General features: G+C 43.8%; 2 protein-coding genes across 2 annotated transcripts; both read right to left on the bottom strand.

Moving 5' to 3' along the window:
* Nucleotides 1–12,804: 12,804 nt before the first annotated feature.
* On the bottom strand, nucleotides 12,805–15,761 carry LOC129717330 (uncharacterized). The gene is made up of 3 exons (XM_055667199.1): nucleotides 14,809–15,761; nucleotides 14,367–14,671; nucleotides 12,805–12,977 (listed from the first exon to the last, which is right to left on the bottom strand). The coding sequence occupies exons 1-3, from the start codon at nucleotides 15,759–15,761 to the stop codon at nucleotides 12,805–12,807; spliced, it is 1,431 nt and encodes a 476-aa protein (XP_055523174.1).
* A 150-nt stretch (nucleotides 15,762–15,911) lies between these two features.
* Nucleotides 15,912–18,140, bottom strand: LOC129717329 (uncharacterized). The gene is made up of 2 exons (XM_055667198.1): nucleotides 16,518–18,140; nucleotides 15,912–16,454 (listed from the first exon to the last, which is right to left on the bottom strand). The coding sequence occupies exons 1-2, from the start codon at nucleotides 18,138–18,140 to the stop codon at nucleotides 15,912–15,914; spliced, it is 2,166 nt and encodes a 721-aa protein (XP_055523173.1).

The raw sequence follows: 18,140 nt of genomic DNA, 5'->3' as shown, positions 1-18,140 counted from the left end.
AATTTCAGTTGAAAGCAACGCTAGGCAATCGTTCGTCCGTTTGCCCCGGCGAATGCCAAATTGAGTATCTGAAAGTAAACCATTTGTTTCGACCCATTTGTCTAACCGTAAGAGGATCATTTTCTCCATTAATTTCCGGAGGCAAGAGAGCATAGCAATCGGCCTATAAGAATTGTGGTCAGAGGCAGGTTTTCCGGGTTTTTGAATAGCAATGACTTTTACCTCCCTCCAGTCGTGCGGAACAATGTTTAGCTCAAGAAACTTGTTGAACAAGTCCAACAAGCGTCTTTTTGCAGAGTCGGGTAGATTTTTCAACAAGTTGAATTTGATTCTATCCAACCCTGGAGCTTTATTGTTGCACGAGAGGAGAGCCATCGAAAATTCCAACATCGAAAATGGAGGCTCTTCCGTAGCTACTAAAAACGCGTCGCGAAAGGTTTTCTGTTCCGGTACAGAGTCCGGGCAGACCTTTTTGGCAAAATCGAGTATCCAGCGGCCTGAATATTCCTCGCTCTCATTCGAAACGTTACGATTCCGCATGCGTCTGGCCGTGTCCCAAAGAGTGCTCATCGCTGTTTCCCGCGACAACGCGTTTACAAACCGCCGCCAGTATCCGCGTTTTTTCGCTTTAATTAAACTCGTCATCTGTCTATCCAGTACATCGTACTTTCGGAGCAGATCAAGAGTACCGTGTTTTCGGTAGGCCAAATACACCGAGGACCTTTGCGCGTACAGTTCAGAGCACTCTTTGTCCCACCACTTGTTGGGAGGACGCTGTCTAATCGTTACCCCGGGTATCGGTTTCGTCTGAGCTTGAGTCGCGGCGTCGATGATCAAGCCAGAAAGGAACGCGTATTCTTCCTCCGGAAGAAGTTCCTCGTGAGACTCGATGGATTCCGCTATGATCGTCTCATATGACTTCCAATCAATATTACGAGTAAGGTCGTATGAAATATTGATTGGGTCCGGGGGAGTTGAACCATTAGCAATTGAGATAACGATTGGAAGGTGATCACTACCGTGGGGATCATTGATTACTTTCCACCGGCAATCTAACGCTAGTGATGTCGAGCAAAGGGATAGGTCAAGCACGCTTTCACGAGCTGGAGGATTAGGTACACGTGTCGCTTCCCCAGTATTCAAAAGTGTCATATTGAAGTCATCGATTAAGGAACAGATTAACGAAGATCGGTTGTCGTCGTACAGCGACCCCCATTGCGAACAGTGAGAGTTAAAATCTCCCATTATCAGAAAAGGTACGGGAAGCAATTCTGCTATATCAGAAAGTTGCTTCTGTTCAATCCGCGCGGATGGAGGGATATATAACGAAACAAGGCAAAGATCTTTTCCATTCATATTGGTTTGAATGGCAACGACTTCAATACTCGAGATCGAGGGGAGGTTGATTCTGAAGAAGGAATAGCACTTTTTAATCCCTAAAAGTACCCCTCCACCGCGTGAGTCTCGATTTCGACGAATAATGTTAAAATCGTGGAAATTGAGTTGATCGTTTGAATTGAGAAAGGTTTCACAGAGCGCGAATGTGTCACAATTGTATGTATTTATCAAATGAGAAAATAAATCGAATTTGGGGATGATACATCTGCAATTCCACTGTAATACAGTGATAAAATTCCTAACCTCTTTCGCCGTATAAGTCATCGAAAGATATCATAGCTGAAATGAGGGGCCAAGTTGCTGCTAGTTGCTTCAAAAAGGTTTTCACTGTAGGAAGAAGGGCAAGAAGAATATTTTGTAGGGGATCTGGTATGTTGAATGTTTTAACTATCCAGTCCACAATATCAGAAAATTTTATGAACCCTGTTTCTTTTTTATCTTCTGATCGAGAAATGGGTGCACGAGGGGTTTTTGGTGCCCCAGGAAGCGGTGGGTACTCTTGGTTTGATTTAAAATTAAAACCGGGAGGAACTTGCATCGGGTTTTCTCCACCGCTTCCTTGTTGTGTTGGCTTATTGGTCATTCCGCTAGGGGTTATCTTGCGGCCTTTGCGAGAAAGATTAGGAGAGTTGATCATTCTCCTCTTCCTAGATCCTTCTGGCATGGCATAAGAACACCCTTCGACGGGATCGTCAGAGATACCCTCATCGGTTGGCAAAAAGGAAAAAATGTTTCCTGTCGAGGGTGGCTCAGCCCTCTTAAGCATTTCTGCAAAAGAGCGCTTTGATCGTTCCTTGAGGGAACGCTTAATTTTTTCCTCGCGCTGTTTGTACGCGGGACACGCCGAAAGGTCATGCCGAGTTCCCTCGCAGTAAAGACACTTTTCAGTATCCTCACTGCAAGCGGTCTCAGCATGATTGCCTCCGCACTTTGCAATTGCTTGACATCCAGTATCTTTACATCTTGAATCAAGGGTTCTTGAAGCAGCCAACCCCGTGACGCAAAATGTCATCGACCGTGAGGCTTCCTTCGGTAACCACACCGTCGATCTCCACGTCCTTGGCAGGGATGTACACGCGGTACTCCCTTGTGAAGAGCTCGTAGCTAGCAATTTCGTTTGCTTGCTTCAAGCTACTCACGACAACTCGCAGTTTGTTCGGCCTCACCTTCGTAATCTCGGTTACGGCCGAAAACTGTTTTGCCAGGTCTTTGCCTATTTGAATTATATTCAAAGGTTTTTTTATGGGCCGGAAGTAAACAACGTAGGGACCGCTAGCGGCATCTGGGTAGGCTTTTACCCGTATTTCCGGTACCCTTGGTACGAGGCTAGGTAGCGGGGGTGGTACAGGGGAAGGTAAGGGAGAACTGCTGGGGGAAATTTCAATTTCTTCCCCATTTGTTTCAACATCCAGGAAAAGTTGCACCTGCATGTCGTCCATTTTGCGGGAGCGTTACGCTCTACCGCACACAAACGATAAATATTCGAATGTGTGGGGGGATCAAATAGTTGATATTAAATTTTTCAAACTACAAGGGATCAGAATAAAAAAAAAGACAGTAATACTAATACTAATAACAATAGTTATAATAGTAATAATAATAATAATAATAATAGTAATAATAATAATAATAATAATAATAATAATAATAATAATAATAATAATAATAATAATAATAATAATAATAATAATAATAATAATAATAATAATAATAATAATAATAATAATAATAATAATAATAATAATAATAATAATAATAATAATAATAATAATAATAATAATAATAATAATAATAATAATAATAATAATAATAATTATAATAATAATGACAACAATAATAATAATAATATTAATAATAATAATATTGATAGTAATAACATTAATAGTAATGATAAAAAATCTAAAGTGAATACTTCACCAAACGTCTAAGTCACGACCTCACGGCTGATAGTAGGATCAATCGAGTGTCTCCGCAGAGCAAACAATGACGATCCAGCTTCGTGTTGTGAAACAGTGGCCGTATCCTACACGCGACCTTGTAGATGCCACTTGTAGTTGACTTCCACTCGCTCGATCGTATGGTGGTCCGTGCTGCTAGCGGGGTAACAGCGGTGCGGGAGAATTATTCGTGCTGATATATCAGCTGCGTATCAGATCACTGGCGGGGTAGCCTACCCCTACCAGTGTGCAGAAGATGTTTCTGCCGATAAACTGCAGGCTATTGTTATCGCACAACACAAGAACTAATCGAAAAAAAACACCCGTACGATAACTCGTGTATTGTTATTTTGCGAATCAAAAGGAGAGAAACAATTTGCGTCTAATCGAGACGAAAGCAAAACAACGAATGACATATGACGTAGTTTATTTCATTTTTTTTTGACCCCCTCCTCCCTCATCGTAGCATTTCGTCACGAAGTCAGACTCCCCTCTAGAAAATAGCGTAGCTTTATAACAAAAAAAAGGAAACTCGCAAGAAAACATCCATAAAATACGTAACGCTTGATGGGAAGGGGAAAAAATAGAAAAAAAACTAGAAAAATTTGAAAACTAAAAGAAATAAAAATAAAAAAAATTAAAATCTAATTGAAAATACCTTAATAAAAATAAGTTCGAAAATAAAAAACAAGTAAGAGAAATTGAAATTTTTTAATATATGAGTAATTACACTGACCAAAATTTTACATCAGGAATAACTACAAGATATATATTTTTTCATTCTGTGCCGAACACGCATCAGTATAGGACGTGTTTGGTGATCGCTCCGATAGAATATAAAACAAAAGACGCGCGAGCAAGTGTTGGCATTGTTTGCCTGGTCGAGTGAAGGTTCAAGGTCGCCCGCCTTTGTGCAACTGTTTCGCATCGTGGCTGTTTGCTGGTGCGTAAGCCGATTTGGCTGCTAAGTGATTTGTGCTACAGCAGTGGACGAGAATCTCAACACAAAGGAGGAAAAAGAAGAAGCCAACAGTTGACAGCGAGTTGTGTCGCTGTGCTGAGTGATCACACACCCGGCTCGCTGCTGGTGGCTGTTTGGAGCTGCTGTATTGGTGCTGCTGGCTGTAACGGCTGCAGCTTCGACCGTTCGGACAACCAACCCTGCTGAAAGGAGAAGTAAAGAGGTGGATGTAGATCCCTCGCCTCCCGTGCCACCATCCCCGAACCCCTCCGACCCTGTCCCTCCTGCCAACCCTTCCTCTGTTAATTCTCCAGTCCCCCCTCGCCCCAGGCTTTACCCGGACGGATCTCAGGGCAGCTTTACTGTTTTCTTTCGGCCAAAAGCAGGACCGAAATCGCAACCGTTAAACATCCTGCAGATTTCTAAAGACCTGACGGAGGGGTACAAGGCCGTGACCGAAATCTCCAAGGTCAGACCCAACAAGCTCCGTGTCGTGGTCAGCGACCTGGAACAGGCCAACGCTATTGCTCGCTCCGAGCTTTTCACACGCGAGTATCGCGTTTATATACCCGCACGAGACGTGGAGATCGACGGTGTCATAACCGATTCGAGTCTGTCGGTCGAGTGTATCTTGGCAAGCGGTTTTGGCTGCTTCAAAAATGCTTTGTGTCACGACGTAAAAGTAAAGATCATAGATTGCAAGCAATTGCGGTCTGTGTCTCTTGTCAACGGCACAAAAGTGTACACTCCGTCAGACTCGTTCCGTGTTACGTTTGCCGGATCTGCTCTCCCTAGCCACGTCTCGATCGATCGGGTTCGTCTGCCTGTGCGATTGTATGTACCCCGTGTTATGAATTGCACCAATTGCAAGCAGCTAGGCCACACAGCCGCCTACTGCTGCAATAAGGCACGATGTAGCAAGTGTGGAGAAACTCATGCGGACGATTCTTGCAGTGTAAATGCTGAAAAATGTATTCACTGCGGGGAAAATCAGCATGAGCTCTCCACATGCCCGGTGTACATGCAGCGCAGAGATAAAATCAAGCGGTCACTTGAGGAGCGTTCAAAGCGATCTTACGCTGAGATGCTGAAGAAGACCGTGACCACTTCTACCATAACATCGAACCCCTTTGATCTGTTGTCCTCTGATGAAACCGATTCTGACGATTCACCAGCGGGAACTACTTATGCCAAACCTGGGGCGTCTAGAAAGAGGAAAAATATTTCCTCTCCTAAACTTCCCCGAAAAGGTCCTAAGATTTCCCAAAGTGAAATGAAAGTTACAAACAAACCAAACAGTGCGGCGGAAAAACCGAAGCAAACTCCTCCTGGGCTTGCAAATTTAAAGTCCCAGAAGGAGTTCCCAGCACTGCCAGGAACATCTAAAACCCCAGTTGTTCCTTTTGCATTCCCAGTTGATGAAACAAACTCTGGATTAGTGAAATTTTCTGACATTGTGGACTTGATTTTTGAAACTTTCAATGTACCCGATCCAATTAAAATTTTTTTTACAGCATTCCTCCCAACAGTTGGATCATTTTTGAAGCAGTTGACTGCCCAATGGCCCCTCCTTGCAGCGATTATATCCTTCGATGCCTAATTCATCTGCGTATACGAAGGATTCTATCTCTGTCTTACAGTGGAATTGTAGAAGTATTTTACCAAAAATGGATTCATTTAAAGTTTTAATAAATAGAAACAAATGCGATGCATTTTCCCTTTGTGAAACTTGGCTTACTTCAAATATTGATCTCAACTTCCATGATTTTAATATTATTCGCCTTGATCGAGACACCCCATATGGAGGAGTACTTTTAGGGATTAAAAAGTGCTATTCATTCTATCGTATTAACCTCCCCTCGATTCCAAGCATCGAAGTTGTCGCATGTCAAATGACAATACAAGGTAAAGAGCTTTGTATTGCCTCAATATATATTCCTCCCAGAGCACAGGTTGGGCAATGGTTGCTCTTTGATTTAAAGAACTTCTTCCCTCGCCACGTTTGATTTTGGGAGACTTCAACTCTCATGGTGTGGCTTGGGGTTCCCCCTACAATGATAACCGCTCCTCTTTAATCTATAACCTTTGCGATGACTTCGACATGACTATTTTGAACAACGGTGAAATGACACGTATCCCGAAACCTCCAGCGTGCCCAAGCGCTTTGGATCTATCCTTATGTTCGACGTCGCTACGGTTGGATTGCACATGGAAGGTAATCCTCGATCCTCACGGTAGCGACCATCTGCCTATTCTTATTTCAATTACTAACGGTTCAACTCGCATGCGACCAATTGACATTCCGTATGACCTCACACGGAATGTCGATTGGAAGTTATACGAGGAAATGATTTCAAAAGCGGTCGAGTCGATTCAACATCACCCACCACTTGAAGAATACAACCTCCTCGCGGGCTTAATCCTCGACGCCGCGTTGCAAGCCAAAACGAAGAAATATCCCGGCGTAACGATCAAAGAGCGGCCTCCAACTCCGTGGTGGGACAAAGAGTGCTCCGATGTCTACACGCAAAGATCCGACGCGTTTTTGGCCTTCCAGAAGGGAGGTATACCCGACGACTATATACGGTATTCGGAGCTTAAAAGCCTGGCTAAAACAAAGAAACGCGGATATTGGCGTCGGTTCGTGAACGAGACGTCGAGGGAGACATCGATGAGCACTCTTTGGAACACAGCCCGAAGAATGCGGAATCGCGTAACGGTCAACGAAAGCGAGGAGTCTTCAAGTCGGTGGATATTTGATTTTGCCAGGAAAGTATGTCCGGACTCTATTCCTGAGCAAAACATTGTTCGAAATGCGTCTCCGGGCCACGACGCGATAGAATCACCTTTTACGATGGCAGAACTTTCAGTTGCCCTCCTGTCCTGTAACAATAACGCGCCTGGGTTAGATAGAATCAAATTCAGCTTGTTGAAGAATCTACCCGGCAATGCCAAGAGGCGCTTGTTGATCTTGTTCAATAAGTTCCTGGAGCAAAACATTGTACCGCAGGATTGGAGGCAAGTAAAGGTGATCGCCATCCAAAAACCAGGGAAACCAGCTTCTGAGCACAACTCTTATAGGCCGATTGCAATGCTATCCTGTATCCGGAAATTGATGGAAAAAATGATACTCCGTCGTTTAGACCATTGGGTCGAATCAAATGGTCTTCTATCAGATACTCAATTTGGCTTCCGCCGTGCCAAAGGGACGAATGATTGTCTTGCGTTGCTTTCAACAGATATTCAGCTGGCGTATGCTCGCAAAGAACAAATGGCGTCTGCGTACTTGGACTTTTGATTCCGTTTCTATTGACATTCTTTCGGGTAAACTTCACCGACAAGGATTTTCTCCAATTTTAAACAATTTTTTGCACAATTTGTTGTCCGAAAAGCACATGAATTTTACGCACGGCGATTTGGCAACTTTTCGCATTAGCTACATGGGTCTTCCCCAGGGCTCATGTTTAAGCCCCCTTCTTTACAACTTTTATGTAAATGACATCGACGAATGTCTGGCAAATTCATGCACGATAAGACAACTTGCAGACGACATTGTAATCTCTGTTACAGGAGCCAAAGCTGCCGATTTGCAAGGACCATTGCAAGATACCTTGGACAATTTGTCTGCTTGGGCTTTACAGCTAGGTATCGAATTCTCTCCGGAGAAGACTGAGATAGTAGTTTTTTCTAGGAAGCATGAACCTGCTCAGCTTCAAACACAATCAATGGGTAAAACGATTTCTCAGGTTTTGGTACACAAATATCTTGGTGTCTGGTTCGACTCTAAAGGCACCTGGGGTTGTTAGGTATCTGATGAAAAAATGTCAACAAAGAGTGAATTTTCTTCGTACAATAACCGGACAATGGTGAGGAGCCCACCCAGGAGACCTTATAAGGCTTTACCAAACAACGATATTGTCTGTCATTGAGTACGGGTGTTTCTGCTTCCGCTCCGCAGCAAACACACATTTGATCAAACTGGTGCGAATACAATATCGTTGTTTGCGTATCGTCTTGGGTTGCATGCAGTCGACCCATACGATGAGTTTGGAGGTCTTAGCTGGAGTACTACCATTGAAAACCCGCTTCTGGAGCCTGTCTTCTCGCATTCTTATCAAATGTGAGGCCTTGAACCGTCCTGTGATTGAAAATTTTGAAAGGTTAATCGAACTTAATTCTCAAACCCGTTTTATGACATTGTATTTCAATCACATGTCCCATAATATTAACCCTTCTTCGAATATTCCAAATCGTGTCGACTTATCAAATACTTCTGATTCTACTGTGTTTTTCGATACATCCATGATAGAAGAAACTCGTGGAATCCCGGATCATTTACGCCTGCAGCAGATCCCCAAAATTTTTTCCAATAAATATCGAAACATCAACTGCGACAATATATTCTACACTGACGGATCACTTCTTGATGGGTCCACTGGCTTCGGTATTTTCAATAACAATTCAACCGTCTCCCATAAGCTTGATAATCCTGCTTCTGTTTACGTCGCAGAATTGGCTGCAATTCAGTACACTCTAGGGATTATCGAAAAAATGCCCACGGACCATTATTTCATCTTTACGGACAGTCTTAGTTCCATTGAGGCTCTCCGATCGATGAAAGATGTTAAGCACTCTCCGTATTTCCTGGGGAAAATACGGGAACATCTGAGTGTTTTATCCGAAAAATCGTATCAGATTACTTTAGCGTGGGTCCCTTCTCACTGCTCGATACCGGGCAATGAGAAAGCGGACTCTTTGGCTTAGGTGGGCGCAACAAACGGTGGAATTTATGAAAGACCAATTGCCTTCATAAATTTTTCTCATTTGTACGTCAGAATACGATCATCAGTTGGCAAAATGCTTGGACCAGAGGGGAACTGGGAAGGTGGTTACATTCCATAATCCCCAAGGTGTCGACGAACCCGTGGTTCAAGGGATTGGATGTAGGTCGGGATTTCATTTGCGTGATGTCCCGGCTTATGTCCAATCACTATAGATTTGACGCGCATCTCCGTCGTGTTGGGCTCGGGGAAAGTGGTATCTGTGCCTGTGGTGAAGGTTATCACGACATAGAGCACGTTGTTTGGTCATGCCCTGTACACCGTGACGCCAGGTCTAAATTAATAGCTTCCCTGCAGGCCGAAAGTAGGCAGCCGGCTATTCCTGTTCGTGATGTCTTGGCGAGCCGTGACCTATCCTACATGTCCCTTATATACGTTTTCCTGAAATCCATCCACGCCCCAGTTTAATCCTATTCCCTTCCGCCTACATCCAACCAAACGACAAGAACACGTTAAGACCCCGGATCCGGAAACAGCAACTAGACCCGCACGATACTCTCAGGTCCCGAGGGAGACAACCCAATATGCCAGTCCGTAATATCTTGGCCCAGCAGCGGAACATGTGTTTACCTATGGCAATGAAAACCATCGTACAGTAAACCAGTGCTTTTAATGCAAAATATTATAGCTTTAAGTTACATTTAGTTTCAGCTCGTAGTCGGCAGCGAGGATAAAAATTTGCTTTTAGTTATTAAGATACTTTAGAAAGTAAGCTACCAGATATAATTGGCGCCGTTAAACATTAAATTGTATTTGTGCCGTGTCAAATAAATTATAGATCAACAAAAAAAAAAATATTTTTTGAAAGAAATGTGCTTTTTGTCTTTTTGGGGGATGAGTCAAAAATAAAATTCTTCTTATTTATTTGAAAACAACAAATCATTTATGTAAAATAAATAAAAACAAATGTTTTTCTCTTATTCGATTATGTATAATATTTGATTATATATAGTGAAAAAAATCGGAGACTATATATTATCGAGTCCGACCTGTATAAAATTTTATTTCAAAATGCCGAGGACATGCGTGCGACGTAGGGACCGTAAAGTGGACCCCTCTGGTATATTTTTGCATTTGTTTCTTGTCATTATCATATTTATGCCATTATTAATATATTTCACGAATAACTATAACATGCTTTAGATAAGGATGATATGAATTGACCTAATTTCTGCAAGAAAATAGGAAAAAATAACTAGTTTTCATTCAACACAGCATAACACAGCGGTTTGTATTTTGTAAGCAGAGACAAATTATATTCTATTGTTTTCCGAGCGAATTGTATGTTACGAATATGATCTTAAACATGTTAATACCAAGCACTAATACTAAATTTTACTTTAAAAACCTTGAAAACGAAGAAAAAAATTAAATAACGTCTATTCACTGAGGGTCCATCAAAGGCATAATTCAGGTTACTATGTTGCGTATTTGACAACCCTTCATTTCCGTTCATTTATAAACAAAATCTGTCGTTCGCGTGTGCGTTGAAGTGAATATTCGTGAGCAAAATGGGGTGAGTGTAATTACACGAAATTAGATGTCCAACAGTGTATTTTAGCAATCCAGAATCATGTTCCCATAAAAGAGGCATATAGGCTGCATGAGCTCCCACGTTCAATCGTAAAGTATCGCCTTGAAAATTGGACTGGAGAATCAAGGAAGGGCCCTCCAACTAAGCTGAAACCTTGGGTGCTACATTCCGCTATCGGAACTCCATCTTCTGTTTAGTATACAAAAGCTTCACGGCCAACTGTTAATGTACACAACAATTGCGGGGTAAGCGCAACAATTCTACTGACACTAACAGTCTAAACCGAGCCGGGATTCCAACATACGACGAAAGGCTCGTTAAATCAGCATCGGGGCCCAGCGCGCCCCAATGCTGTGTGAAATTCAAACAAACAAAACCGTTGTCTATGAATTCAATAAATTTGGCTTTAGCTCTTTTGGCTATTTTTTAAGCCCTTTAAAAAAAAACCTTTAAAAAATGTGTGGAAGTGATTGAAACTTGGTACTAATGAAATAAAAAACAACAATTTATGACCAAATATTACAATAAGCGTATTATGGACCCGGGTCCATTATACGCATAGTGAACCCGGGTCCATAATAGGAAAAAGGGTCCATTATGAGCACATTAAGATCGGTAATAGTTATTGATGTTTGGTTATAAAAATGGAACTTGACCAAAAAAAATTTCATTAGATTAGGCAAAAGACTTCACATTTTAACCAAATATAAGAATACTGCTTCGAAAATATTTAGAATTTGAGCCGTTTACATCTAAATTATGCAATACATCTACTAAGGGGTCCATTACTACACTCAAAATATTTTCCACGTTATTGTTATGTGAAATTTCCTGTACTTATTCATTTTCTGTCAGTTTACATGATTTATGTGACAAACATAACATCTACGTGAAAATCACATGCATACTATGTTTTATCACGTAGTATCTACGTGAACTTTGGCAACGTCAAACAGAATGAACTTCCCGTGCGAAAATATACAAGATTCAAAATGGCGAAGCTGTTGTGTAATTCGGTCTCTGAACATAAAATTGATTTCACCGATGGCTTGCTAATGAGTGAGATTTAGAAAAACCATAATTCGACATGGAATCTTTAGCTTACAGATTTTGCACAGATTCAGTTCAAAGATCCAGGAGTTACCTGAACATAAACAGTAGCAGCTAACAGTAATTATCGACGGTGAATGTCTTAATATTTGTCAGTTTTTATGTCGTTCAATCCATTTTCGAATTGGAAATTTTGCATGCCCGTGCGATTTATCTAGCAACATATTTCAAAAAATTCTGAAATCTAATTTCTCTCTTAAGAATTTGGGAAACCACAATCGAAATTTATACGTTTTATAAAACGTAGTAGCTATCCGTTAATCAAATGCTTTTCACTTTACCGGTAGTTAAATTCTACGTGAAAATTACATGAAACGCATATGTCTACTGAATAATATTCACAGGATAAATCATCTCACCAGATCATGATGAACTCAAATGACAATTACGTAAAATCTACGTGAAAATGACAGTGGATAATATTCACATAACTTTACCGGTAATCATAACGTAAAAAATTATTTTGAGTGTAGCATATGAACCCTACGTTCGTGACTGCCTAAAGCGTCGTCAGGGGCAAGGTATTATTCCTGCACCTGTTGAAAAAGTCTTGCGTTGACTATTAAAGAGGTGATCAAATTGAAACCAATGACTTTACTGACCTTATCAAACAGTCCCAAGCCGTGGTGTGGCCTTTGCTGTGCTTGAGAGTCGTCTCCATTCCACTCGGTCCATGGCTACAGTTCGCCAGCTCTGCAATCTGCGTAGGGTCCACAGGTCGTCTAAAACCTGATCGATCCACCTTGCCCGTTGTGCTCCTCTCCGTCTCGTCCCTGACGGATTGGTTTCAAGGACCATCTTTATCGGGCTGTCGCCCGACATCCTTACAACATGTCCAGTCCACCGCAACCTGCCAATCTGAGCGGTGTGGATGATAGATGGCTCCCCAAGCAGCTCCTGCAGTTTGTGGGTCGCCTTCTTCACACTCCGTTCTTCATCTGCAGTCCACCGACGATGGTACGGAACACCTTCCGCTCGAAGACCGCAAGGGCGCGTTGGTCCTCCACAAGCATAGTCCATGACTCATGCCCGTTGAGGACTATCGATCAGCGACTTGTAGATGGCTAACTTGGTGCGGCGACGAATTCTACTCGATCGCCGTTGCCGTTGAATTTCTTCGCTAGTATCCTTGTCGGTAGTTACCAGTGAGCCCAGATACACGAACACATCGACCACTTCGATTTCATTACCACCAACTTCAACTCGAGGTGGGAGGTTAGTATTGTCTTCTCGTGAACCCCTTCCTTTCATGTTCTTCGTCTTCGATGCATTGATGACCAGTCCAATATGTTTGGCTTCGGCCTTTAGTCCGATGTACGTATCCGCCATCCTTACAAAGGTCCGAGCCACAATGTCGATGTCGTTATTTCTATGATTCGGAGCCCTTGTACCTAAAAGCGCTACAGCAGTGCTAACTATGGCGGATCGGATGCTCTTCCAGCCATCTTCAAGAGTAGCTGTGCCAAGCTGCTCTTCCGTGGGTAGCGCTGCCTATGTTCGCACTGCGGTAAGTGCGATCGTTAATGATATCGGAGAAGATCCTGCCGTCGATTAGAACGTGGTCGATTTGGTTCTCTGTCTGTTGGTCAGGTGATCTCCAGGTGGATTTGTGGATACCTTTGCGGAGGAAGAAGGTACTTCGGATCACCATACCACGGAAGGCCGCAAAGTTTACCAATGACTTTAACAAGTATCAATTAGGTCCTAAAGCTATACAAGGTTTTATATATCATTTGAAAAAGCCGTGTTTTCTGAGCAAAACGTGATTTTTAAAAAAAGTTTATCGTTTTCCTTTGATTATTGAATGAAGAGTAAAAAAACTGCTCGAAAGGTCTTAAATGACATTTCGCCCATGTACGGTATATGGGAGAGCTGTCATTTAAGGCATTTCGAGCAAATTTTTATTCTTCATTTAAAAATCAATGGAAAATGATACATTTTTTAAAAATCACGTTTTGCTCAAAAAATTGCCCTCTTTCAGCTGATATATAAAAATCAGAAATCCGTGTAAAACTTTAGGACCTAATTAAGGACGTGATGATTTTAGTTTTTTAACCTCTTGCTCTCTGTGTTGTGTGTTAATGAAGAATAACTCCTCCTTGTCCTACGTCAACAATGCGGTTGTGTGTCAGCTATAACCTTCTTCTTTTCAATCTACGGTGTTAAATTTTCGTGAATGTTAACTTAACCATAACTTCTTGTTATGGGAGGGTAGCGTTTCGGTTTCCAGTAGCAAACTCAGCCGTTTCCAGTGCATTAGCACAAAGAAGTAGTCTCGAACTAGGCACTTAATTTATTTTAATTATAATGCTACTACCCATAACCAATGAAAAAACAATGACATGTGTGTTTCCTAACCACAAGCAACTATCTGACAGTTCTCCACATACCAGCATATTACCACATCATTCCCGCCTGAACGTCAATCGCGCCGGGGGGTGCGCCGTTTTATTTTTCGTTTCTGTCCACCGTAATATCCTCCCCCTCGTGCCGAGTGGCACCGAATTCACCGCTGTTTTGCCCTCCACAACTCGCTCTCTCATAATCGGTCACATCCAGAACCGCTAGGTTACAAACCGCTCTACCTTTCAGCATGCCGGTCGCCGTTTCCACATCTGCGCGACGCGCAACTCCGTCCTTCCCAGGGTAGATTCTACTAATTCGACCACGAGTCCAAAGGTTCCGTACTTTTCCATCGACTATCATCACCAAAGCTCCTTCTTTGATGGGTGGTACATCGTGGAACCATTTGCACCGCCGAGTTAAGATCGGCAAGTATTCGGTAATCCAACGTCTCCAGAACGAATCCAGCTTTTCTTGTATCAGTTTCCAACTATTCTTCAACGCTTCCTTCTCATCCGTCGGTGGTTTGACTAACTGGCGAACTCCACTAGAGCATCAGGAAGTGGTTTGGAGTTAACGCTTCCTGCTGTGCACTATCCAGTGGTAGGTAAGTCAACGGCCGGGAATTAACCATATGCTCAGCTTCGGCCAGAAATGTCGCGAACGATTCGTCGTTCAGCTTACGCGACGTAGGCAGCACTCCTAGCGCCGTCTTTACCGAACGCACCATTCGCTTCCAGCATCCACCCATATGCGGAGCCGATGGTGGGTTGAACCGCCACTGAGTATCTGTGTCCGTAGGCTAAGTTGATTTCCCTCAACTCCTCGTCGAGCTCTCTGCTGGCGCCTATGAAATTCGTGCCGTTGTCTGTGTACACCTCTTTCGGTGCTCCTCTGCGAGCGATGAATCGCCGAACTGCTTTCTTACACGAGTCGGTTGTTAGACTGTGTACTACCTCCAGATGTATGGCTCGGACGGTCAGACACGTGAAGATCGCTACCCAGCGTTTAACGCTACTACGACCGATCTTTACTAGATATGGCCCAAAGTAGTCGATACCTACAAAGGTGAAGGGTCGAATGAAAGGAGTGGTACGAAACCAAGGAACCGGGCTCATCTTCGGAATTGCAGGAGTTGCTTTGTACACTCGACACCACTGACAGCTCTTTTCCAGTGACCGAATTCGTGCTCTCAAGCTTGGAATGGAGAGCTTCTGACGTATTTCGTTCGCTACCGTTTCATTGTTGCCGTGACGAAACTTTCGATGATACCAGTTCAGCAGCAAGTTGGTGATCGGATGACATTTGGGCAAGATTATCGGAAACTTCGTATCGTACTGAACATAGTCTGCCGCGGAAATACGACCATCAACGCGCAGCAAACCGCGATCGTCCAGCATCGGAGGCAACGTTGCTATCGAACTACTTCGACTTAGAGCCTTTCGGTTCTCTGGTGCTAATCGTACGTTGCGATTCATCGTAGCCACTTCATCCGCGTAACCATCTGATTGAGCAATCCGCCAGAGACACTCCTCTGCGTTCTGCAGATCTTCACGGCGGATATCGCCCTCGTCGCTTCTCGGTCGCCTTCCAGTACGCTGTAATAGCTTCCCAGCAAACCGGTGCACATACGCCATGCTTCGTAACAATCGCTCGTATTTCGAAAACCTGGACACATCAATCAATGAAACTGCTAGAAAATGACTGCAGACGTACGCTGGTCGCAGCTCTTCTTCAGTTTCATTTGCTATCGTGAACTTGTCCGCCGGCCAATCCTTATTTTCCTGTTACAGAAAGGCGGGTCCACGCATCCATCGGCTGTCGAGCTTGCAGTTCGGGCCTTTATATCCACTTCGTGGCGTCGCTGACACGTTTATTTTAGTTCCCAGCCACCACCATTCATCGGTTTTCGACAGGGATAGGATCTCGTTGGCTCTTAACGCCACGTACTGGCGATATCGGCGAATATCTGACTTGATCCATGAGATAACGGTGCTGGAATCGCTCCAGAAGTTCGTGCGTTTGACTTGTACCAAGTGGCCATCTTCGATAGTCTTCCGTAAGCGGGCACCAATTACAGCTGCCTGCAACTCTAGTCGAGGAACTGACGTTTGCTGTAGTGGAGCTACCTTCGTCTTGGAGGAAACCAGGGTGCATCGAATTTGTCCTTGATCTCGAACACGAAAGTACGCTGCTGCAGAGTAGGCTTGCTCACTGCCGTCTACAAAAATGTGAAGCTCCAGGTCTTCGTAACAGGCAGGATCATATCCTGGAAAGTAGCATCGGGGAATTCGGACGTTGTCCAGCTCCTTTAGAACTTGCAACCAATGCTTCCACCGTATGAATAAATTTTCGGGTGTGCGATCGTCCCAGCCCAGCTTTGCTCTTCAAACGTCCTGCAACAGGATCTTTCCTTGGATTACTAGTGAACCGACCAGCCCCAAGGGGTCGTAGATTTTCATCACAAAGCTCAGCATCATTCTTTTCTTCGGCACAATGTTCCCTTCTACGAGCGACTTCAGATCATCTTGCAGATTAAACTTAAAGCAGAACACATCCTCGGTCGTCAGCCAGGATAAACCAAGAACGCGTTCCAACCCGCTATGGCTGTTCATTGTAAGCTCCTTCACCTCAGCGGGGCGCACTTCACCGATGGCTTCCAGGACTGATGGTCGATTTGAAACCCAGTTGCGTATACGAAAACCTGCTTTTCGGTGAACTTCAGCTACTTCCAACGCCAATTTTAAGGCCTCTTCTTCAGTGTCGACACTGTCGAGGTAATCATCGACGTAGTGCTTCTCCTTGATAGCCGCTGCCGCCTTAGGGAATTCTCGCTCATTCTCCGTTGCATTCAGGTTTTTCACATACTGCGACTGCGCCGGAGAACAAGTCGTTCCGAAGATAGCGACATTGCACGCAATCGTGATTAACGGTTTGCCGGAAGATTTACGAAAAACGAACAACAGTGCGCTTTGGTCACTCTTCCTAACTCCGAGCTGCAAGAACATTTCTTGGATATCGCCGGAAAAGGCAACTTCCCTTTCACGGAACATGAACGTAACATGTAACTGTGGCGTCAATAGATCCGGACCCTTCAGGAGCATCGTATTCAGCGACACACCGTTCACCTTTGCGGCCGCGTCCCAGATAACTCGTATCCGTCCTGGCTTGTTTGGATTCTGTACCACGCCTAACGGAAGGTACCAGATGCGCCGAGGATCAAATTCTGCCATTTCTTTCTCGGTTACTACGTGGATGTAGCCCTTCGATTCAAAATCTGCCACCTGCTGTCGTACGCTGTCGTATAACTGAGGATCCTTCTCAAGTCGTTTCTCCAGGCATCTCCATCGACGCTCGGCCATCGGTTTACTATCCGGGAAATTGATGTCGTCTTGCGCCCAGATTAGCCCGGTTTCGAACCTTCCGTTTTCTGTCCGAGCTGTCGTTTCTTCAAGTATTCTTCGTGCCCGTTGGTCATCGGCTCTTTCCACGTTAGGAGCTACAGCAACTCCTAGGCTTTCTATCGAGAAAAACTCCTGCACGTAGTCGTGAAGATCGCGTTCAGTCGAATCCGCACAGATGTGCATTTGACGATGCAGGAAATTGTTTTCTCCCCCTCGTACGCGGCCACATATGACCCAGCCGATACGAGTCTTCGCAGCGATCGGTTCATCCTCATTTTCTTCGCGAAGCTTCGTTGTGGTCAACAAGTGTGAGTTACTCAACCCAATCAGCAGTCCAGGAACGACTCTCTGGAAACTTGTGACCGGTAGATGTCGCAAATGCTGGAACTTCTTTGCTAACTGCTCAAAGTCCAGCGATTGTTCCGGTAGCCCTAGGTTGTCGACTGTATATATTTCAGATAGCTGGAATTTTCTTCCGCTACCTGTCTGCGATATGCTCAGCCTATCCACCACCGTAGTTTCTATCTTCTTATTTATTCCACTCGTCCAATGGATGCACAGGGAATGTGCTCGACTATCCACCCCTAACTCGTCTGCAATCGCCTGTTCCAT

Source organism: Wyeomyia smithii, chromosome 1 (genome assembly GCF_029784165.1).
Source record: "Wyeomyia smithii strain HCP4-BCI-WySm-NY-G18 chromosome 1, ASM2978416v1, whole genome shotgun sequence".
Taxonomy (NCBI): Eukaryota; Metazoa; Arthropoda; class Insecta; order Diptera; family Culicidae; genus Wyeomyia; species Wyeomyia smithii.
Note: the sequence above shows the minus strand (reverse complement) of the source record. Positions and strands in the feature narration are given on the sequence as shown.